Here is a 24,874-nt window from a genome sequence, read left to right on the forward strand (position 1 = left end):
GGCATGTGGAGATAGGCTACAACAGTGGCTCCTCTTCCTGTGCGTGCCTCAGCAGTAGCTCCTTGCTTGGCTTGCAGGAGCCCCAGTGGCAGCACCACATAAAGGATCACGAGAGACTAAAACCAGCTATTATATACCAATAAAATGGACAACCTGGAAGAAATGGACAAATTCTTAGAAAAGTACAACTTTCCAAGACTGAATCAGGAAGACATAGAAAATATGAACAGACCAATCACAAGCACTGAAATTAAAACTGAGATTAAAAATCTTCCAACAAACAAAAGCCCAGAAACGATGGCTTCACATGCGATTTCTCTCCAACATTTAGAGAAGAGCTAACACCTATCCTTCTCAAACTCTTCCAAAATATAGCAGAAGGAGGAACACTTCCAAATTCATTCTATGAGGCCACCATCACCATGATACCAGAACCAGACAAAGATGTTACAAAAAAAGACAATTACAGGCCAATATTACTGATGAATATAGATGCAAAAATACTCAACAAAATACTAGCAAACAGAATCCAACAACACATTAAGAAGATCATACACCATGATCAAGTGGGCTTTATCCCAGAAATGAAAAGATTCTTCCATACACACAAATCAATCAATGTGATACATCATATCAACAAATCACATGGATCATGTGGATAAAAATCAAATGATCATCTCAATACATGCAGAAAAATCTTTTGACACAATTCAACACCCATTCATGACAAAAACTCTCCAGAAAATGGGCATAGACGGAAACTGCCTGAGCATAATAAAAGCCATATATGACAAATCCGCAGTGAATATCATTCTCAAGGTGAAAAACTGCAAGCATTCCCTCTAAGAACAGGAACAAGACAAGGGTGCCCCCACACACCACTATTATTCAACATAGCTTTGGAAGTTTCAGCCACAGAAATCAGAGAAGAAAATGAAATAAAAGGAATTCAAATTGGAAAAAAAAGAAGTGAAATTGTCATTCTTTGCAGATGACTTATTATACAGAGAAAATCCTAAAGATGCTACCAGAAAACTACTAGAGCTAATCGATGAATTTAGTAAAGTAGCAGGATACAAAATTGATGCACAGAAATCTCTTGCATTCCTATACACTAACAATGAAAGATCACAAAGAGAAATTAAAGAAACAATCCCATTTACTATCACATCATAAAGAATAAAATATCTAGGGATAAACCTACCAAAGGAGGCCAAAGACCTGTACTCCAAAAACTATACAACACTGATGAAAGAAATCAAAGATGATACAAAGAGATGGAAAGATACACCATATTGTTGCATTGCAGGAATCAATAGTGTCAAAATGATTATACTACCCAAGGCAATCTACAGATTCAATGCAATCCCTAGGAAACTACCAACAGCATTTTTCACAGAGCTAGAAGAAGAAATTTTACAGTTTGCATGGACATGCAAAAGACCCTGACTAGTCAAAGCAACATTGTGAAGGAAAAATGGAGCTAGGGGAAACAGGCTCTCTGACTTCAGACTATACTACAAGGCTACAGTGATCAAGACAGTATTGTAGTGGCACAGAAACAGAAATCTAGATCAATGGAACAAGATAGAGAGCCTAGGTATAAACCCACACACATATGGGCACCTTATTTTTACAAAGGAGGCAAGTATATACAATGTAGAAAAGACAGCCTCTTCAATAAATGGTGCTGGGAAAAATGGACAGCTACATGTAAAACAATGAAATTAGAACTCTTCCTAACATCACACACAAAAATAACCTCAACATGGATTAAAGATCTAAATGTAAGGCCAGACACTATAAAACTCTTGGACAAAAACATAGGTAGGACACTCTATGACATACATCAAAGCAAAATTCTTTTTGACCCACCTCCTAGAATAATGGAAATAAAAATAAATAAATAAAAGAATGGGACCTAATGAATCCTAAAAGCTTTTGCATAGCAAAAGGAACCATAAACAAGACAAAAAGACAACCCTCAGGTTGGGAGAAAATATTTGCAAACGAATCGACGGACAAAGGATTAATCTCCAAAGTATACAATGAACCCATGAGGCTCAATAGCACAAAAACAACCTAATTCAAAAATGGGTGGAAGACCTAAATAGATATTACTCCAAAGAAGGCATAGACATGGCTAACAAACACATGAAAAGATGCACAACATCACTAACCATTAGAGAAATGCAAATCAAAGTCACAATGAGGTATCCCCTCACACTGGTGAGAATAGCCATCATCATCAAAAAAATCTAGAAACAATAAATACTGGAGAGGGTGTGGAGAAACAAGAACCCTCCTGCACTGTTGGTGGGAATGTAAATTTGTACAGTCATTATGGAAAACAGTATGGAAGTACTTTAAAAAACTAAACATAGAACTGCAATATGATCCAGCAGTCCCAATCCTGGGTATATATCTAGAGAAAACCATACTTCAAAAAGATACACACACCACAATGTTCATTGCAGCACCATTTACAGTAGCCAAGACATGAAAGCAAACTAAATGTACATCAAGAGAGAAATGGATAAAAAGATGTGGTACATATACATAATGGAATATTCCTCAGCCACAAAAAAGAATGAAATAATGCCATTTACAGCTACATGGATGGACCTAGAGATTCTCATGCTAAGTGAAGTAAATCAGACAAAGAAAGACAAATATCTTATGATATCATTCATACGTGAAATCCATTTTTTAAAAATGATACAAATGAACTTATTGATGAAACAGAAACAGACTCACAGATTTCAAAAACAAACTTACAGTTATCAAGGGAAACTTTGGGGGAATGGATAAATTAAGAGTTTGGGATTAACACACACAGATTACTATATTTAAAATATATTACCAACAAGAACCTACTGTATAGCACAGGGAACTCTACTCAATATTCTGTAATAATCTACTGGGGTAGAGGATCTGAAAATGAATAAACGTGTATGTTTATATATGAGTATAAACCAATTACCTTGCTGTACACCTGAAACTGATACAACTTTGTAAATCAACTATACTTAAATAAAAAGTTTTAAAAGAAGTAAAATAAATAGATAAATAAATACACAAATATATAAATACATAAACAAATAAATAAAAAGAAATGAAGACAACCTAAGAGACCTCTGAGACAATATTAAACACACCAACGTTCAATATTTAGGGGTCCCAGGAGGAGAAGAGAGAGAGAAAGGATCAGAGAAAATATTGGAAGAGATTATAAGAGAAAACTTTGCAGACATCCCTGGTGGTGCAGTGGTTAAGAATGTGCCTGACAATGCAGGGAACATGGGTTCAGTCCCTGTGCCAGGAAGATCCACCATGCTGAGAAGCAATTAAGCCCATGAGCCACAGCTATTGAGCCTGTGTGCTGCAATTACTGAGGCCTGTGTGCCTAGACTCCATGCTCAGCCATGAGAAGCCACCACAGTGAGAAGCCCACACACTGCAACAAAAAGTAGCCTGCTTGTCGCAAGCAGAGAAAGCCCACGCACAGCAACAAAGACCCAACGCAGGTAATAAAAAAAAAAGAAAGAAAAAAGAAAAAGGAAAAAAACTTCTTTAGCATGGGAATGGAAATAGCCACCTAAGTCCAGGAAGCGGAGAGAGTCCCAGGCAGGATAAATCCAAGGAGTAACACACCAAGGTACATACTAATCAAACTGACAAAAGCTAAACACACACAAAAATTATTAAAACAAGGGGAAAATGACAAATAAAATACAGGGAACTGCCAAAAGGTTAACAGCTGTTTTCTCAGCAGAAACGCTGCAAGCCAGAAGGGAGTGGCTCAATATTTTTAAAGTGATGAAAGGGAAGAACCTACAACCAAGAATACTCTACCCAGCAAGGAGCTTATTCAGGTTTGATGGAGAAATCAAAAGCTTACCGACAAGGAAAAACTAAGAGAATTCAGCACCACCAAGCCAGCCCTACAACAAATGTGAACTATTCTAAATGGGAAACACAAGAGAAGAAAAAGACCTACAGAAACAAACCCAAAACAATTAAGAAAATGGTACCAGGAACATACATATTGACAATTACCTTAAATGTGAATGGATTAAATGCTCCAAACAAGACACACAAACTGGCTGAATGGATACAAAAACAAGACCTGTATATATGCTGTCTAAAAGAGGCCCACTTGAGACCTAGGGACACATAGAGACTGGAAGTGAGGGGATGGAAAAAGATATTATATGGAAAGGGAAATCAAAAAAAGCTGGAATAACAATACTCTTTTCAGATAAGACTTTAAAATAAAGAATGTTGCAAAAGACAAGGAAGGACACTACATATGATCAAGGGATCAATCCAAGAAGAAGATATAACAATTATAAATATATATGCACCCAATATAGGACCTCCTCAATACAGAAGGCAAATGCTAACAACTATAAAAGAGGAAATTGACAGTAACACAATGCTAGTGGGTGACTTTAACACTCCACTTACACCAATGAACAGATCATTCAGAGAGAAAATTAATAAGGAAGCACAAGCTTTACATGACACAATAGATCGGACAGATTTAATTGATATTTATAGCACATTTCATCCCAAAACAGCAGATTACACTTTCCTCTCAAGTGCACAGGGAATATTCTCCAGCATAGATCACATCCTGGGTCACAAATCAAGCCTTGGTAAATGTAAGAGAATTGAAATTGTAAAAAGCCTCTTTTGTGACCAAAATGCTATGAGATTAGAAATCAAATACAGGGAAAACACCATTAAAAAAAACAAAAAAACACAAAAATATGGAGGCTAAACTATACTAAATAACCAAGAGATCACTTAAGAACTCAAAGAGGAAGTCAGGAAAAAAACCTGGAGACAAATGACAACAAAAACACGATGATCCAAAACCTGTGGGATGCAGCAAAACACTTCTAACAGGGAAGTTTATAGTAATACAATCCTGCCTCAAGAAACAAGAAAAATCCTAAATAAATGACTAATCTTACACTTAAAGAAACAAAAGAAAGAAGAAGAAACAACACCCAAAGTTAGTAGAAGGAAATAAATCATAAACATCAGAGCAGAAATAAAGGAAATAGAAACAAAGAAAACAGTATCAAAGGTCAATAAAACTAAAAGCTGTTTTATGAGAAGATAAACAAAATTGATAAACCCTTAGCCAGACTCTTCAAGAAAAAGAAGCAGAGGACTCAAATCAATAATATTAGAAATGAAACAAGACAACTTACAATGGACACCACAGAAATACAAAGCATCATAAATCACTACTACAAACAACTGTATGCCAATAAAATGAACAACCTGGAAGAAATGGACAAATTCTTAGAATGGTATAAACTTCCAAGACTGAAGCAGGAAGAAATAGAAAATATGAACAGACCAATCACAAGTAATGAAATGAAACTGTAACCAAAAATCTTCCAACAAACAAAAGTCCAGGGCCAGATGGCTTCACAGGTGAATTCTATCAAACATTTAGAGGAGAGCGAACACCCATCCTTCTCAAACTCTTCCAAAAAATTTCAAAAGAAGCAGCACTCCCAAACTCATTCTACAAGGCCACCATCACCCTGATACCAAAACCAGAGAAAGATACTACAGAAAAAGAAAATGACAAACCAATATCACTGATGAATTTAGATGCAAAATTCCTCAACAAATACTAGCAAACAGAATCCAGCAACACATTAAAAGGATCAGAAACCATGATTCAGTGGGATTTACCCCAGGAATGCAAGGATTCCTCAATATACACAAATCAAGCAATGTGATACACCATATTAACAAATTGAAGAAGCAAAACCATATGATCATCTCAATAGATGCAGAAGAAGATTTTGAAAACTTCAACACCCATTTATGATAAAAATTCTCCAGAAAGTGAGTATAGAGGGAACCTACCTCAACATAATAAAGGCCATATATGACAAACTCACTGCAAAGGTCATTCTCAAGGGTGAAAAACTAGAAGCATTCCATCTAAGATCAGGAAGAGGACAAGAATGTCCACTCTCACCACTACTTTTCATCATAGTTTTGAAGTCCTAGCCTTAGCAATCAGAGAAGAAAAGGAAATAAAAGGAATCCAAACTGGAAAAGAAGAAAAACTGTCACTGTTTGCAGATGACATGATAGTACACATAGAAAATCCTAAAGATGCCACCAGAAAACTATTAGAGCTAATCAATGAGTTTGGTAAATTTGCAGGTTATGAAATTAACACACAGAAATGTCTTGCATTTCTATACGCTAACAACAAAAGATCAGAAAGAGAAATTAAGCAAACAATCCCATTCACCATTGCAACAAAAAGAATAAAATACCTAGGAATAAACCTACCTACAGAGATAAAAGACCTGTACTCAGAAAACTGATGAGAGAAATCAGAGATGACACAAACAGATGGAGAGATACACCATGTTCTTGGATTGGAAGAATCAATATTGTGAAAATGACTATACTACCCAAAGCAATCTACAGATTCAATGCAATTCCTATCATATTACCAATGCATTTTTTACAGAACTAGAACAAAAAATCCTAAAATCTGTATGGAGACACTAAAGACGTTGAATAGAAAAGACAATCTTGAGGGGGAAAAAAAACAAAAAACAGAGCTGGAGGAATCAGACTCCCTGACTTCAGACTATACTACAAAGCTTCAGTAATCAAGACAATATAGTAGTGGCATAACAATAGAAATATAGATCAATGGAACAGGATAGAAAGGGCAGACATAAACTCATGCACCTATGTTCAACTAATCTATGATAAAGGAGGCAAGGATATACAATGGAGAAAAGATATTCTCTTCAATAAGTGGTTCTAGGAAAACAGGACAGCTACATGTAAAAGAATGAAAATAGAATACTCGCTAACACCATACACAAAAATAAACTCAAAATGGATTAAAGATCTAAATGGAAGGCCAGACACTCTAAAACTCTTAAAGGGAAACATAGGAAGAACACTCTTTGACATATATCACAGCAAGATCTTTTTTGATCCACCTCCTAAAGTCATGAGAATAAAAACAAAAATTAACAAATGGGACCTAATGACACTCAAAAGCTTTTCCACAGCAAAGGAAACTATAAACAAGACAAAAAGACAATCCTCAGAATGGGAGAAAATATTTGCAAACAAACCAACAGACAAAGGATTAATCTCCAAAATATATAAACAGCTAATGCAGCTCAATATCAAAAAAAAAAAGCAAACAACCAAACCCAAAAATGGTCAGAAGACCTAAATAGACATTTCTCCAAAGAAGACATACAAATAGCAAACAAACACATGAAAGATGCTAAACATCCCTAATTATTAGAGAAATACAAATCAAAATTCCAATGAGGTATCAACTCACCCTGGTTAGAATGGGCCTCATCAGAAAAGCTACAAACAATACTGGAGAGGGTGTGGAGAAAAGGGAACGCTCTTGCACTGTTGGTGGGAATGTGAATTGATACAGCCACTATGGAGGACAGTAGGGAGTTTCCTTACACAACTAAAAATAGAATTACCATATGACCCAGCAATCCCACTGCTGGGCATATACCCAGAGAAATCATAATTCAAAAAGACATATGCACCCCAATGTTCATTGCAGCACTATTTACTATGGCCAGGTCACAGAAGCAACCTAAATGTACATTGACAGATGAATGGAAAAGGAAGATGTGGTACATATATCCAATGCAATATTACTCAGCCATAAAAGGGAATGAAAGTTGATCATTTGTAGAGATGTGGATGGACCTAGAGACCGTCATAGAGAGTGATGTCAGAAAGAGAAAAACAAATATCATATATTAACGCATGTATGTGGAATCTAGAAAAAATGGTACAGATCAACTGGATTGCAAGGCAGAAATAAAGACACAGATGTAGAGAACAAACATATGAACAGCAAGGGAGGAAAGCATGAGGAGAGAGGTGTGGTGTGGGGAGTTTGGAGTGGGATTGTTGCAGAACTTGATCCCACGAGAAACAAAGCACCACACTCAGAGAGTTGGAGAACTCAGGTTTATTGAGCTGGAGGCACCAGAGGAGCTAAAGCTCCAAAAATTCTGGGCACCATTTTGGGCCAATTTTCTCCTTTTATAGATTAAGACATATAGCTACAGTTGGTACTAACTGATTGGTTACACCATTTCCATAAATTACAGGTGGTTACAGAACACGGGGGTTGCTAAGGGTTACAGGACACTGGAGTTGCTAGGAGTTACAGGATGCGGGAGTTCAGACAAAGGCAAACAGAGGCAGGAAAAGTACATTTTATACTTATATCAATCATTCCCATGCAATTATTAACAGGCAGGGTTCACATAGCAGACCTCAAACTATAGATTTCAAATCTTCCTCATCAGGATAAATTGGGAGATTCGGATTGGCATATATACAATAATAGTATAAAATAGACCACTAATAAGAAACAAATCAAATTGTACACTTTATATGCAGTTTATTATATGTCAATTGTACCTCAATAAAACACTTTTTAAAAGAAAATCAATCAATCAATCAATCAGCCTTCGGTTTAGAATTATATTCTTTGGTAAACTAAGCTCACGATCATGTTCTGATGAGCTGATTAATTTGTCCCTTTGTGGAAATAGAATAGCATACACCTTTAATTACTGTAGAATGGGGCTTTTCCTATATCATTTGAGTTGCAATATCTTATAAATCCACTCTTGTTTTGAAAATGTGCCAAGTGACAGGGTGTAGTAGAAATGTCTGAAACAGAACCTGTTTGTAAATGATCCACACTGTGTCAACCTGTCAGCAGAGAGAGCTGGGCCTTCAGACCTTGTGAGCTCGGTTCCAAATCTTGCCTCCACGGCATCTCAACAGAGACCTGGAAGAAGGCGTCTAATTTCAAACCATTTTCTCTTTCCTTGGATAAATACCCAGAAGGGGATTTGCTGGATCACATGGTAGTTTTAGTTTTAATTTTTTGAGGAACCTTCATGATGGTTTCCATACAGGCTGCGCCAATTTACATTCCCACCCACAGTGGAGGCGGGTTGTCTTTGCTCCACATCCTCACCAACACTTGTTATTTCCTGCCTTTTTGAAAATAGCCATGAGGTGATACCCCATGGTAGGTTTGATTTGCATTGCCCTGATGGTGACTGCTGTTGAGCCTCTTTTCACGTACCTGTTGGCCATCTGTATAACTTTCTTCTATCTTCTTCAATTGGATGATTAACATTAATTTGTACCTTTTTCTTTCTTCAAGTAAGAATTCATGCTACAAATAATGGAATTTATCATCCAGTTCTAAATATTTTCTAGTTTTCATCGTGTTTTCTTTTTTGACTCATAATTTACCTAACAATATGTTCTAAAATTTCTAAAGGGATAGAGTTTTTCTAGCTATCTCTTTATTATTGATTTCTAACTTAATTGCATTATGGTTAGAAGAGATGGTCTCTATGTCACCAGTCCACTGAATTTGGTTGAGACTTGCTTCAAGGCCGAGAACATGGTCAGTTTTCATGAGCATTCCTTTGTGTGAGGTCAAAAAGAATCTGTATTCACAATTATACTATGTCTGTTCATTAAATCAGCTTCTTGGTAAATTTTTCACATTTTCTGTATCTTTACTGACTTTTGTGCCTCCTTGATTTATCAGTTCCTGAGAGAGGTGTATTTAGATTTCCCACTATCATGGTGAATTTTTCCTTTCCTGTTTACAATAAGCCAAAAGTCTCACTATCTATTCTAGGATTTTTATTAGGTGCAAACAAGTTAGAATTTTTACACCTTCCTAGTGAGTTGAAACTTTCATCAGAAATTTATTGGAGCATTTCTCAACACTAGCAACTAATTTTCTGAGTTTCCAGACACCAACTAGGTGTTCAACAAATCAGTTCAATTTTTACACCAACTTTCATGAGTTGGTACAGACCTCAGAGCTTAAGTCCCCTCAGAGCTCAGTCCCCTACGACTGCCCTCCTTGGCCGTCATATGCCTTTCACCATTTGCAAGTCCCAGGCCACCTGTACTTCTGTTAATGTCTTTTCTTTTTTTTTAAACTCTTTAATGGAATGTACTTGCTTTACAATCTTATACCAGTTTTTGAAGTACACCAAAGTGAATCAGCTGTATTTATACACATATCCCCATATCCCCTCCCTCCTGGAACTCCACCCCCCACCCTGTCCTGACCCTCTAAGGCATCTCCCATCATCAAGTTGAACTCCTTTTATTATACAGCAACTTCGCACTGGCTATCTATTTTACAGTTGGTAGTGTAAATATGTCTATGTTATTCTCTCACTTCGTCCCAGCTTCCCCTTCACCCCGCACTCAGCCCCATATCCTCAAGTCCATTCTCTACATCTGTATCTCCACTCTTGCCTGTCACTGGGTTCATCAGTACCATTTCTTCAGATTCCATATATATGTGTTAGCATACAGTATTTGTTTTTCTCTTTCTGGCTTACTTCACTCTGTATGACAGACTCTAGGTCTATTCACCTCATGACATATAGTTCAGTTTCATTCCTTTTTATGGCTTAGTAATATTCCATTGTATATATGTGCCACATCTTCTTTTTCCATTAATCTGTTGATGGGCATTTAGGTTGTTTCCATGTCCTAGCTGTTGTAAATAGTGCTGCAATGAACATTATGCTACATGTTTCTTTGGGGATTATGGTTTTCTCTGGGTATATGCCCAGGAGTGGGATTACTGGGTCATATGGTAGTTCTATTTTTAGTTTTTTAAGGAACCTCCAAACTGTTTTCCATAGTGGCTGTACCAGCTTACATTCCCACCAACAGTGCAGGAGAGTTCCCTTTTTTCTGCACCATCTCCAACATTTATTGTTTCTAGATTTTTGGATGATGGCCATTCTCACTGGTGAGAGGTGATAGCTCTTTGTGGCTTTGACTTGCATTTCTCTAATAATCAGTGATGTTGAGCATCTTTTCATGTGTTTGTTGGCCATCTGTATGTCTTCTTTGGAGAAATGTCTATTTGGGTCTTCTGCCCATTTGTGGATTGGGTTATTTGCTTTTTTGGTATTAAGCTACATGAGCTGCTTGTATATTTTGGAGATTAATCCTTTGTTCATTTCTTCTTTGGCAAGTATTTTCTCCCATTCTGAGGGTTGTCTTCTTGTCTTGTTTATGGTTTCTTTCACTGTGCAAAGCTTTTAAGTTTCATTAGGTCCCATTTGTTTATTCTTGATTATATTTCCATTATTCTAGAAGGTGGGTCAGAAAGGATCTTGCTTTGATGTATGTCACACAGTGTTCTGCCTATGTTTCCCTCAAGGAGTTTCATAGTGTCTCGCCTTACATTTAGCTCTTTAATCCATTTTGAGTTTATTTTTGTGTATGGTGTTAGGAAGTGTTCTAATTTCATTCTTTTACATGTAGCTGTCCAATTTTCCCAGCACCACTTATTGAAGAGGCTGTCTTTTTTCCATTGTATTTTCTTACCTCCTTTGTCAAAGATAAGCTGTCCATATGTGTTTGGGTTTATCTCTGAGTTCTCTATCCTGTTCCATTGATCTACCTTTATATTCTTGCACCAGTACCATACTGTCTTGATCACTGTGGCCTTATAGTATAGTTTGAAGTCAGGAAGCCTAATTCCACCAACTCCGTCTTTCCTTCTCAAGATTGCTTTGGCCATTCAGGGTCTTTTGCATTTCCATACAAATCATAAGATTTCTTGCTCTAGTTCTGTGAAAAATGCCATTGGTAATTTGATAGGGATTGTGTTGAATCTGTAAATTGCTTTGGGTAGTACAGTCATTTTCACAATGTAGATTCTTCCAATCCAAGAACATGGTTATGTTCCTTCATCTGTTTGTGTCATCTTTGATTTCTTTCATCAGTGTCTTATGGTTTTCTGCATACAGGTCTTTTCCCACCTTAGGGAGATTTTTTCCTAGGTATGTTATTATTTTTGTTGCAATGGTAAATGGAAGAGTTTCTTTAATTTCTCTTTCTGTTCTTTCATTGTTAGTGTATAGGAATGCAAGAGATTTCTGTGCATTAATTTTGTATCCTACTACTTTAATAAATTCATTGATTAGTGCTAGCAGTTTTCTGGTATAGGCTTTAAGGTTTTCTATGTATAATATCATGTCATCTGTGAAGAGGGACAATTTTACCTCTTCTTTTCCAATTTGGATTCCTTTTATTTCATTTTCTTCTCTGATTGCTGTGGCTAACACTTCCAAAACTATGTTGAATAATAATGGTGAGAGAGGACACCCCTGTCTTGTTCCTGTCCTTAGAGGGAGTGCTTTCAGTTTTTCACCATTTAGAACAACGTTGGCTGTTGGTTTGTCATATATGGCTTTTATTATGTTGAAGTAATTTCCTTCTATGCCCATTTTCTGGACAGTTTTTATCATAAATGGATGTTGAATTTTGTCAAAAGCTTTTTCTGTGTCTATTGAGATTATCATATGGTTTTTATCTTTCAATTTGTTAATATGGTGTATCACATTGATTGATTTGGGCATACGGAAGAATCCTTGCATTCCAGGGATAAACCCCACTTGATCATGGTGTATGATCTTTTTAATATGCTGTTGGATTCTGTTAGGTAGTATTTTGTTGAGGATTTTTGTATCTATATTCATCAGGTATATTGCCCTGTAATTTCCTTTTTTTGTGACATCTTTGCCTGGTTTTGGTATCAGGGTGATGGTGGCCTTGCAGAATGAGTTTGGGAGTGTTCCTCCTTCTGCTATAATTTGGAAGAGTTTGAGAAGAATAGGTGTTAGCTCTTCTCTAAATGTTTGATAGAATTCACCTGTGAAGCCATCTGGCCCTGGGCTTTTGTTTGTTGGGAGATTTTTAATCACAGCCTCAATTTCTGTACTTGTGATTGGTCTGTTCATATGTTCTATTTATTCCTGGTTTAGTTTTGGAAGATTGTACTTTTCTAAGAATTTGTCCATTTCTTCCAGGTTATCCATTTTATTGCCATATAGTTGTTTGTAGTAGTCTCTTATGATCCTTTGCATTTCTGCAGTGTCTGTTGTTACTTCTTTTTCATTTCTAATTCTGTTGATTTGCATCTTCTCCCTTTTTTTCTTGATGAGTTTGGCTAATGATGTATCAATTTTGTTTATCTTCTCAAAGAACCAGCTTTTAGTTTCATTGATCTTTGCTATTGTTTCCTTCATTTCTTTTTCTTTTATTTCTGATCTGATCTTTATGATTTTTTTCTTTCAGCTCACTTTGGGATTTTTTTGTTCTTCTTTCTCTGGTTGTTTTAGGTGGAAGTTTAGGTTGTTTGTTCGATATTTTTCTTGTTTCTTGAGGTAGGACTGTATTGCTATAAACTTCCCTCTTAAGACTGCTTTTGCTGCATCCCATAAGTTTTGGGTCATTGTGTTTTCATTGTCATTTGTTTCTAGGTTTCTTTTATTTCCTCTTTGATGTCTTTACTGGTTTCTTGATTGTTTAATAGCATAATGTTTAGTCTCCATGTGGTTGTATTTTTTACAGTTTTTTTTTTCCTGTAATTGATATCTAGTCTCATGGCATTGTGGTCAGAGAAAATGCTTGATACTATTTCAATTTTTTTTAATTTACCAAGGCTTGATTTGTGACCCAAGATGTGATCTATCCTGGAGAATATTCCATGTGCACTTGAGAAGAAAGTGTATTCTGTCACTTTTGGATGGAATGTCCTATAAATATCAATTAAGTCAAGATGGTCTAATGTGTCATTTCAAGCTTGTGTGTTCTAATTTATTTTCTGTATGGATGATCTGTCCATTGATGTAAGTGGGGTGTTAAAGTCTCCTACTATTATTGTGTTACTGTTGATGTCCCGTTTTATGGCTGTTAGCATTTTCCTTATGTATTGAGATGCTCCTATGTTGAGTGCATAGATATTTACAATTGTTATATGTTCTTCATGGATTGATCCCTTGATCATTATGTAGTGACCTTCCTTGTCTCTTGTAATAGCCTTTATGTCAGTGTCTTAAAAATCAGGGGTTCCCACAACCTCTCCTAAGGTTCATGAATTTGCTACAACAGCTTACAGAACTCAGGAAGGCACTTTATGTTTCCCAGTTTATGATAACAGATACAACTCAGGAACAAGCAAATGGAAGACATGCATAGGGCAAGGTGTGGGGGCAGAGGAATGCAAGAAGCTTCCACACCCTCATCAGGCACCTACTCTCCCGATACCTCAACATGTTCACTACCCAGGAAGCTCATCAAGTCTCCTTGTTCAAGAGTTTTTGTAGAACTTAGCTTTCAGTGCCCCCACCCCTCACCTCCCCTTCTTAGAGATCGGGAGCCTGAAAGTTCCAACCCTCTAATTCCTTCCCCTTTCTGATGACCAGCCCCATCCTAAGGCTATCTTAGGGTCCTCACCCTAAGTCACCTCATTAGGACAAACTCAGGTTGCCCAATAGGGCCTCCTTAGGAATAGCAAAAAAGATGCCTACCACTCTGGAATTTCCAAGGGTTTTAGGACCTCTGGCCAAGGATCAAGGACAAAGACTGAATACATTTCTTATGCCACATTTTTAATCTTCTTTCTGTCTAGTAATCATTTTGGCTTAAAGCCTGTATTTTCTAACATCAGTAGAGTTCTACCAGCTTTATTTCATTAGTATTAACAAATTTACCAGTTTTTAATTAGTATTTTCCTAACATATCTCTCTTCTTTTAATTTTAAAAATTTATTATGTAATTTGTTGAATTAGTTTCAAAGTCCTATTTTTTTTTAATTTTCAAGTTCAAATTTCAGATATTTTTTAAATGTTTACTATGTGCATTTTTTTATTGTACAGAAAGAGTAGAAAGACTAGGACACTGGCCAACAATATAGTCATTGCATATATTAAAAATGTAGTTTTGTCATGTTTCCTTTATCTGCATCTGTGTTTAAATTAGGTCATGTGTTTTACATACACCTCATATCATTTACACATTAATAAAATGAATAATTCCTTAATACTCTTCTATACCCAGTGCATAGTCAAATTTCCCCAATTATCCCAAATTGCTTTTATAATTGTTTTTCACATTTAGTTGTTTTGTCTCCAACATGTCTTTCAGTCTAGGATAATTTATACACACCCTGAATTTTTCTCCTTGCTAACATTAACTTTTTTTAATTTATTTTATTTTTTATGTATTTATTAGCTGCGTTGGGTCTTTGATGCTGTGTATGGCCTTTCTTCAGTTGCAGAGATCAGGAGCTTCTCTTGTGGCAGAGCACGGGCTCTAGGCACATGCACTTCAGTAATTGTGGCCCACAGGCTCAATAGTTGTGGTTCACAGGCTCTAGAGCACAGGCTCAATAGTTGTGGAGCACCAGCTTAGTTGCTCCGTGGCATGTGGGATCTCCCAGGACCAGGGATGGAACCTGTGTTCCCTGCATTGACAGGTGGATTCTTAACCACTGTGCCAGGGAATTCCCAATAACATTAAATTCTCAAAGACACCAGACAAGTTATCATCTAAAATGTCTTTCTTTTTAACTTCAATCTTTGTGTCTTTATATTTCAGTTGTATCTGCTATAAACAGTATTCCCTGGATTAGTTGTCTAATTTGGTGTGATGTTTCTCTTTGACTTAGCAAGCCTAGTCCATTCATAATTACGGTCATTAGTAATATATTTGGAACTAGTTCTTCCATCCTATCTGGCTATTTCTACACTCCCCAGTTTTTGTATTTATGTTTCTTTAATTTTTAATGGAACTGGGTGTTTTTGCTTTGCTTTCTTGTGTTTATTTTTCCTCATTCATCTTTTTCCTACATAATTAGTTTGGAAGTTTATTTACCATGTGTCCACATCACCTTATGCTGTGTGAGAGTCAGGGCTTCAAGTAACCCACCTTTTAAAGTTACCCCATGTCCCTTGGGTTTGGGGAGCTTGAGAACTGGCATGAGATGTTGTATCAATAGAACTGAAACAAAAGAAAGAAAGAAAGAAAGAAAGAAAGAAAGAAAGAAAGAAAGAAAGAAAGAAAGAAAGAAAGAAAGAAAGAAAACTACACTGGGAGAAAACTTCTCTTATAGCAACACGGGGATATGAATGGACACTAGCTTATTCTGCACTAGATGTGAGCCAGGCAAAAGGGAACTGGCCAGGAGCCATTTGTAAGTCCTGTTTAGAATTCCAACAGACAGATGGTCCCCAAACAACCAGGACTGGCAAAGGAAACATTCGCAACCAGATGGAGGAGAAGACTTGCCCTTGCAGGCAAGGACATTGGCCCCAGCAGGGTATTTCTGAGGAAAACACAAAAGCCCCTTTCAGGAAAATGGTCAGTTTCCACATCTACCAAGCCCAGGGAGTAACCACCTGAGAGTTAAAGGGACCAACCATGAATTGTTGTGTCTTCTCCCCTAATTCCTCCCCAGGGGGTTCATTCAGTAGCAGGGAAGTCAGGCATGGGACCAGCCATCCTCCTACCCTCTGACGTCTGATGCAATCTTATACCATGTGACCTGGCCCCACTGGGCAGAGCTGATTGGCTTTTGGGGCCACCTGACCCAGTGGCAGCCAATCAATTGGTGGGATGAGCTACGTGTGGTGAGCTGAGCCAATCAGATTCTCTCTGGGATGCTGGCGCTGGGAGCACCTCGGAGGCCTCGGGGGAGGGATGAAGCTGAGCAGATGTGGGAAGAGAAGCCCCAGGAGAGGATGTTGGATCAGCAACTTGGTGGGTTGTGACAAGCACAAGTGGAGAGGACAGGAGAGTGCTGTGGGGTGGCAGTGATAAGGCAGAGGAAAGCTGTGAGGAGCAGGGGAGGTTTACAAGATTCGCAAGAGTATATACTGCTTCCTTGTGGTTGAGGTTTGGTTCGGTTTGAACACCACTAGAGGTCTACAGACTACCGCAGCTGAGTCCTGGGGGCCAGGGTGGGTCTAGTTCCAGGCCAAGGGTCCTGGGTGTCCAGTGGTTCTGGTTCTCACACAATAGTCAGGTCTGTGTGTCTCCCTTGCTGCCCACTTGTATCCTCACCACTAGAAACACCCGTTACTTGAGATGACCAGAGCTGGACTCTGTGCCCTGCACAGAAAGAGTGCAGCCCACAAAGAGAGAATGAGAGAAAATCACCAAAAGCACAGAACACGACCTGGTATCAGCAAGAATACAGCCCAGCTGCACCCTCAACAGACTCCACCGCAGGCAGTTCTTGCTGTATTTCCCTCAATAAAATCCTTGCTCATTGGGCTTTATTTTATTTTGTGAAAGTAAGCATTATTTTAAAACAGAATGAAATCCACAAACCAAACGTCAAACCCTCTAGCAAAACAAGACCCCCTGAAAGTGTAAAATCACTGCTGAGACCTCACTCTCGTCTGGTCTTTGCTTTTGTTTCCTTTATTTTCAGTTCATGGATCGAAAAGCCATGGTTGCCAGGCCGAACGCTCCTCCTAAGCCGATTAACAGGCTCACTGGTCCTCCAATGCCAAGTCCGATGCCCATCGTTGCTCCTAAGAGACATGCCAAGATGGCATCTCTGCCCTGCAAGAGAGACAAGGTGGATCAGACTCTATGTCAGGAATCTGAGTACAAACTGTACATTCAAGAAGAACATCCAGCTCTGGGTGCCTCACATGTCCCTTTGGCCTCCCTGACAAACTCAGGAGTCAACAAATACTGGCAGGGAAATGGGGAGAGGAGTACTGGTTGGGGAAGGAACTGGTAGATGGGCCAGCTGGCCGACGGCATACACCGGCCTCAAGAGGGAAACTCACTTCACCTTGTGAGTATTTAAAACACACAAATCCCCAGAGGGTGGCTGTGGGAAGGACAGGGAGATGAAGCCAGATGGTTGAAATCCTGGCTGGCCGACAGGGAGCTCTGAAAGTAAATGAGAAGTTGAAGAGGGATCGCTATTGAATCCTCAATAAACTTTGACCTCTGTCCCAGCAAAGCCCTCACTTGCCCTCATTTTCACTGTGTCCTCAGCACCCAGTCCTGCCAGGCACAGAGGTGCTCTTTGCATGTTCTTAAATAAATGGCTCAACTATGAAGAATAGTGATGTTATACTTTAAATTATTGAGACACCTGACTTGTACTGCTTCCACTAGGAAAAAAATTATGAAAGAGTAAGTTTCTGAGTAAAAATTGAACATGTGTCAAATTTCACTCCTTCTGAAACTCCAACTAAAAGTAAAGTAAGGCATTTGTTTTAGGTATAATTCCACTACGACACAGAGAACACTAAAGGCTAAGGCAATGGGAAAAGCTGAGGATTGATCCTAATTACAGTAAGTCCCCCACATACAAAATGAGTTTCCTTGAGAGAGCACATTCGTAAGTCCAACTTGATTGTATGCCAACAAAGTGAGCCTAGGTACTCAACTAATACAATTGGCTATAGAGAACTGTACTATCGGGGCTTCCTAGGTGGCGCAGTGGTTAAGAATCTGCCTGCCAATGCAGAGGACATGGGTTCGATCCCTGCTCCAGGAAGATCCCACATGCCACGGAGCAACTAAGCCCATGTGCCAAAAAAAAAAAAAAAAATACAGCATGATGAGAACTGTACTATCATAGGTTTATAATACTTTTCACACAAGAAAAATATAAAAACAAACACCAAAAATAAACATTTTTACTCTTACAGTACAGTACTTTGAAAACTACAGTACTACACTGCTACAGCTGGCAGACAGGGGCTGGCATTGAGTGAAAAAGCAAGAAAAGTTACTGAGAGATGCTGAATCATGATGGTGGAGTAGGAGGATGTGCACTCACTCCCTCTTGCAAGAGCAACAGAATTACAACTAACTGCTGAAAAATCATCCACAGACAGACACTGGAACTCACCAAAAAAAAAAAAAAAAAAAACACCCCACATCTAGAGACAAAGGAGAAGTCACAATGAGATGGTAGGAGGGGTGCAATTGCATTAAAATCAAATCCCATAAATGCTGGGTGGGTGACTCAGAAGCTGGAAAACAGTTATACTGCAGAAGTCCACCCACTAAAGTGAGGGTTCTGAGCCCCACATCAGGATTCCTAACCTGGGGATCCAGCAACGGGAGGAGGAATCCCCAGAGAATCAGACTTTGAAAGCCAGCGGGATGTGATTGCAGGACCTCCACAGGACTGGGGGAAATGGAGACTCCACTCTTGGAGAGCACACAAAAAAGTATACTCACCAGGACCCAGGGGGAAGGAGCAGTGACCCCATAGGAGACTGAACCAGACCTACCTGCTGGTGTTGGAGGGTTGCCTGCAGAGGTGGGGGGCAGCTGTGGCTCATGAGGAGACAGGGACACTGGTGGCAGGGGTTCTGGGAAGTGCTCATTGGCATAAGCCCTCCCAGAGTCTGCCATTAGCTCCACCAAAGAGCCTGTAAGTTCCAGTGCTGAGTCGCCTCAGGCCAAATGACCACCAGGGTGGGAACACAGCCCCACCCATTGGCAGACAAGCAGATTAAAGTGTCACTGAGCTCCACCCACCAAGTTGGATTAAAGTGTTACTGAGCTCCACCCATCCAGCCCAACCCACCATCAGTCCCTCCCATCAGGAAGCACCCATGAGGCTCCTAGATAGCTGCTTCCTCCACGAAAGGGCAGACAGCAGTATCAAGCAGTATCAGCAGTATTTCGTTTTGTGGAATTGAAAACCACAGCCACAGAAAGACAAAGAAAATGAAAAGGCAAAAGACTATGAACCAGATAAAGGGACAAGATAAAACGCCAGAAAAACAACTAAATGAAGAGGAGATAGGCATCCTTCCAGAAAAAGAATTCAGAATAATCATGGTGAAGATGATCCAGGACTTTAAAAAAAGATTGGATGCAAAGATCGAAAAGTTGTAAGAAAAGTTTACCAAAGACCTAGAAGAATTAAAGAACAAACAAACAGAGATATGCAACACAATAACTGAAATGAAAAATATACTAGAAGGAACCAATAGCAGATTAACTGAGGCAGAAGGGTGAATAAGTGAGCTGGAAGACAGAATGGTGATAATCACTGATGTGGAAAAGAATAAAGAAAAAAGAATGAAAAGAACTGAAGACAGCCTAAGAGACCTCGGGGACAACATTAAATGCACCAACATTCGCATTATAGGGGTCCCAGAAGGAGAATAGAGAGAGAAAGGACCTGAGAAAATATTGGAAGAGATTATAGTGGAAAACTTCCCTAACATGGGAAAGGAAATAGCTACCTAAGTCCAGGAAGCAGAGAGTCCCAGGCAGGATAAACCCAAGGAGAAACATGCCAAGACATAGAGTAGTCAAACTGACAAAATTAAAGACAGAGAAAAGATATTAAAAGCAACAAGGGAAAAAATGACAAATAACATACAAGGGAACTCCCATCAGGTTAAGAGCTGATTTCTCAACAGAAATTCTGCAAGCCAGAAGGGAGTGGCATGATATATTTAATGTGATGAAAGGGAAGAACCTACAATGAAGGATACTCTACCCAGCAAGGATCTCATTCAGATTCGACAGAGAAATCAAAAGCTTTACAGACAAACAACAGCTAAGAGAATTCAGCACCACCAAACCAGCCATATGACAAATGCTAAAGGAACTTCTCTAAGTGGGAAACGTAAGAGAAGAAAAGGACCTACAAAAACAAAAATAAAACAATTAAGAAAATGGTAATAGGAACATACATATCAATAATTACCTTGAATGTAAATGGACTAAATGCACCAACCAAAAGACACAGACTGGCTGAATGGATACAAAAACAAGACCCATATATATGCTGTCTACAAGAGACTCACTTCAGACCTAGGGACACATATAGACTGGAAGTGAGGGGATGGAAAAAGATATTCCATGCAAATGGAAATTGAAAGAAAGCTGGAGTAGCGATACTCATATCAGATAAAATAGACTTTAAATAAAAAATGTTACAAGAGACAAGAAAGGACACTACATAACGATCAAGGGATCAATCCAAGAAGAAGAGATAACAATTGTAAATATATATGCACCCAATATAGGAGCACCTCAATGCATAAGGCAAATGCTAACAACTATGAAAGAGGAAATCGACGGTAACACAATCATAGTGGGGGACTTTAACACCCCACTTACACCAATGGACAGATCATCCACACAAAATATTAATAAGGAAACACAAGCTTTAAATGACACAATAAATCACCTTGATTTAATAGGTATCTATAGGACATTACATCCAAAAGCAGCAGATTACACATTCTTCTCAAGTGCACATGGAACATTCTCCAGGATAGATCACTTTTTGGGTCATAAATCAACACTTGGTGAATTCAAGAAACTGAAATTGTATCAAGCATCTTTACTGACCACAACACTATGAGATTAGAAATCAACTACAGGGAAAAAACTGTAAAAAACACAAACACATGGAGGCTAAACAATACGCTACTAAATAACCAACAGATCACTGAAGAAATCAAAGAGGAAATCACAAAATACTTAGAGACAAATGACAATGAAAACACAACGATCCAAAACCTATGGGATGCAGCAAAGGCAGTTCTGAGAGGGAAGTTTATAGTGATACAATCCTACCTCAAGAAACAAGGAAAATCCCAAATAAACAATCTAACCTTACACCTAAAGAAATGAGAGAAAGAAGAGCAAACAAAACCCAAAGTGAGTAGACGGAGAGAAATCATAAAGATCAGAGCAGAAATAAATGAAATAGAAACAAAGAAAACAATAGCAAAAATCAATAAAGCTAAAAGCTGGTTCTTTGAGAAGATAAATAAAATCGATAAACCTCTAGCAAGACTCATCAAGAAAAAAAGGGAGAGGACTCAAATCAATAAAATTAGAAATGAAACAGGAGAAGTTACAACAGACACCACAGAAATAAAAAGCACCATAAGAGACTACTACAAGCAACTATATGCCAATAAAATGGACAAGCTGGATGAAATGGACAGATTCTTAGAAAGTTATAACCTTTCAAGATTGAATCAGGAAAAAATAGAAAATATGAACAGACCAATCGCAAGGAATCAAATTGAAACTGTGATTAAAAATCTCCCAACAAACAAAAGTCCAGGACCAGATGGATTCACAGGTGAATTTTATCAAATATTTAGAGAAGAGCTAACATCCAACCTTCTCAAACTCTTCCAAAACATTGCAGAGGAAGGAACCCTCCCAAACTCATTTTATGAGACCACCATCACCCTGATACCAAAACCAGAGAAAGATACCACAAAAATACAAAATTACAGACCAATATCACAGATGAATTTAGATGAAAAAATCCTCAACAAAATACTAGCCAATGGAATCCAATGACACATTAAAAGGATCATACACCATGGTCAAGTGGGGTTTATCCTTGGAATGCAAGGATTCTTCAATATATGCAAATCAATCAATGTGATACACCATATTAACAAATTGAAGGATAAAAACCACATGATCATCTCAATAGATGCAGAAAAAGCTTTTGACAAAATTCAACACCCATTTATGATAAAAACTCTCCAGAAGGTGGGCATCAAGGGAACCTACCTCAACATAATAAAGGCCATATATGACAAACCCACAGCAAACATCATTCTCAATGGTGAAAAACTGCAAGCATTCCCTCTAAGATAAGGAACAAGACAAGGATGTCCACTCTTGCCACTACTATTCAACATAGTTTTGGAAGTCCTTGCCACAGCAATCAGAGAAGAAAAGGAAATAAAACGAATCCAAATTGGAAAAGAAGAAGTAAAATTGTCACTGTTCGCAGATGACATGACACTATACATAGAAAATCCTAAAGATGCCACCACAAAACTACTTGAGCTAATCAATGAATTTGATAAAGTTGCAGGATACAAAATTAACACACAGAAATCTCTTGCATTTCTATACACTAACAATGAAGGTTCAGAAAGAGAAATTAAAGAAATAATCCCATTCACCATTGCAACAAAAAGAATAAAATACCTAGGAATAAACCTACCTAAAGAGGTAAAAGCCCTGTACTCAGAAAATTATAAGACACTAATGAAAGAAATCAAAGATGACACAAACAGATGGAGGGACATGCCATGTTCTTGGATTGGAAGAATCAACATTGTGAAAATGATTATACTACCGAAAGCAATTTACAGATTCAATGCAATTCTGATCAAATTACCAATGGCATTTTTCACAGAACTAGAACTAGAAATGTTATGATTTGTTTGGAAATGCAAAAGACCCTGAATGACCAAAACAATCTTGAGAAGGAAAGATGGAGTTGGGGGAATCAGGATTCCTGACTTCAGGATATACTACAAGGCTACAGTGATCAAGACAGTATGGTACTGGCACAAAAACAGAAATATAGATCAATGAAACAGGATAGAAAGCCCAGAGATAAACTATGGTCAACTAATCTATGACAAAGGAGGCAAGGATATACAATGGAGAAAAGGCAGCCTCTTCAACAAGCGGGGCTGGGAAAACTGGACAGCTACATGGAAAAGAATGAAATTAGAACACTCTTTCACACCATATACAAAAATAAACTCAAAATGGATTAAAGAACTAAATACATGTAAGGCCAGACACTATAAAACTCCTAGAGGAAAGCAAAGGAAGAACACTCTCCAACATAAGTAATAGCAAGATCTTTTTTGATCCACCCCTAGAGTAATGGAAATAAAAACAAAAATAAATAAGTGGGACCTCATGAAACTTCAAAGCTTCTGCACAGCAAAGGAAACTATAAGCAAAACGAAAAGTCAACCCTCAGAATGGGAGAAAATATTTGCAAACAAATCAACAGACAAAGGATTAATCTCCAAAATATATAAACAGTTCATCCAGCTCAATATCAAAGAAACAAACAACCCCATCAAAAAATGGGCAGAAGACCTAAATAGGCATTTCTCCAAAGAAGACATATGGATGGCCAAGAGGCACATGAAAAGCTGCTCAACATCACTAATTATTAGAGAAATGCAAATCAAAACTACAATGAGGTATCACCTCACACTGGTTAGAATGGGCATCATCAGAAAATCTACAAACAGTAAATGCTGGAGAGGGTGTGGAGAAAGGGAATGCTCTTGCACTGCTGGTGGGAATGTAAATTGATACAGTCACTATGGAGAAGAGTATGGAGGTTTCTTGAAAAACTAAAAATAGAACTACCATATGACCCAGCAATCCCACTGCTGGGCATATACCCAGAGAACACCATAATTCAAAAAGACACATGAACTCCAATGTTCATTGCAGCACTATTTACAACAGCCAGGACATGGAAGCAACCTAAATGTCCATCAACAGATGAATGGATAAAACTGTTGTGGTACATATATACAATGGAATATTACTCAGCTGTAAAAAGCAATGAAACTGGGACATTTGTAGAGACATGGATGGACCTAGAGACTGTCATACAGAGTGAAGTGAGTCAGAATGAGAAAAACAAATATCATATATTAACACATATATGCGGAATATAGAAAAATGGTACAAATTAACCAGTTTGCTAGGCAGAAATAGAGACACAGATGTGGAGAACAAACATATGGACAACAAGTGGGGAAGGGGGGAGGGTTGGGGGAGAATGAATTGGGAGATTGGGATACCAAATAGTACACTCTACACATAAGCAGTTTATTGTATGTTAACTGTATCTCAATAAAAGTTCTTAAAAAAAAAAAAAGAAAGAAAAGAAAAGTTAATGACTGGAGGAGGGAGAGGAGGTGGGAGACAGTAGAGTTGAAGGGTCATCCGCATTAGGACACAGAGGAAAACTGAAGTAGTCTATGGAACGCAGGTTCGTTTATTAGAAAGTGGACAACTTGAAAGTTTGTATGTAAAGGACTTCCCATATACAACCGAATCTCTGAAAAAGATCACGTATTGGCATCACCAGGTACCTCTGGAAGTGGGTGAGAGAGAGAGAGAGCACGCGCTAGGTCTCTGGACCCATCCC

The 24,874-nt window shown here is 38.1% G+C and overlaps 1 protein-coding gene across 1 annotated transcript in view; it reads right to left on the reverse strand.

Moving 5' to 3' along the window:
* Window positions 1-17,190: 17,190 nt before the first annotated feature.
* Window positions 17,191-24,874, reverse strand: part of LOC130849515 (phospholipase A and acyltransferase 3-like) — a 30,035-nt gene continuing 22,351 nt past the window's right edge. Inside the window, exon 4 of the mRNA XM_057728467.1 lies at window positions 17,191-17,484. Within this exon, the coding sequence (XP_057584450.1) occupies window positions 17,347-17,484 (138 nt within the window). The 3' untranslated portion in view covers window positions 17,191-17,346. The remainder of the gene's footprint in view (window positions 17,485-24,874) is intronic.

This window comes from Hippopotamus amphibius, chromosome 3 (genome assembly GCF_030028045.1).
Source record: "Hippopotamus amphibius kiboko isolate mHipAmp2 chromosome 3, mHipAmp2.hap2, whole genome shotgun sequence".
NCBI lineage: Eukaryota > Metazoa > Chordata > Mammalia > Artiodactyla > Hippopotamidae > Hippopotamus > Hippopotamus amphibius.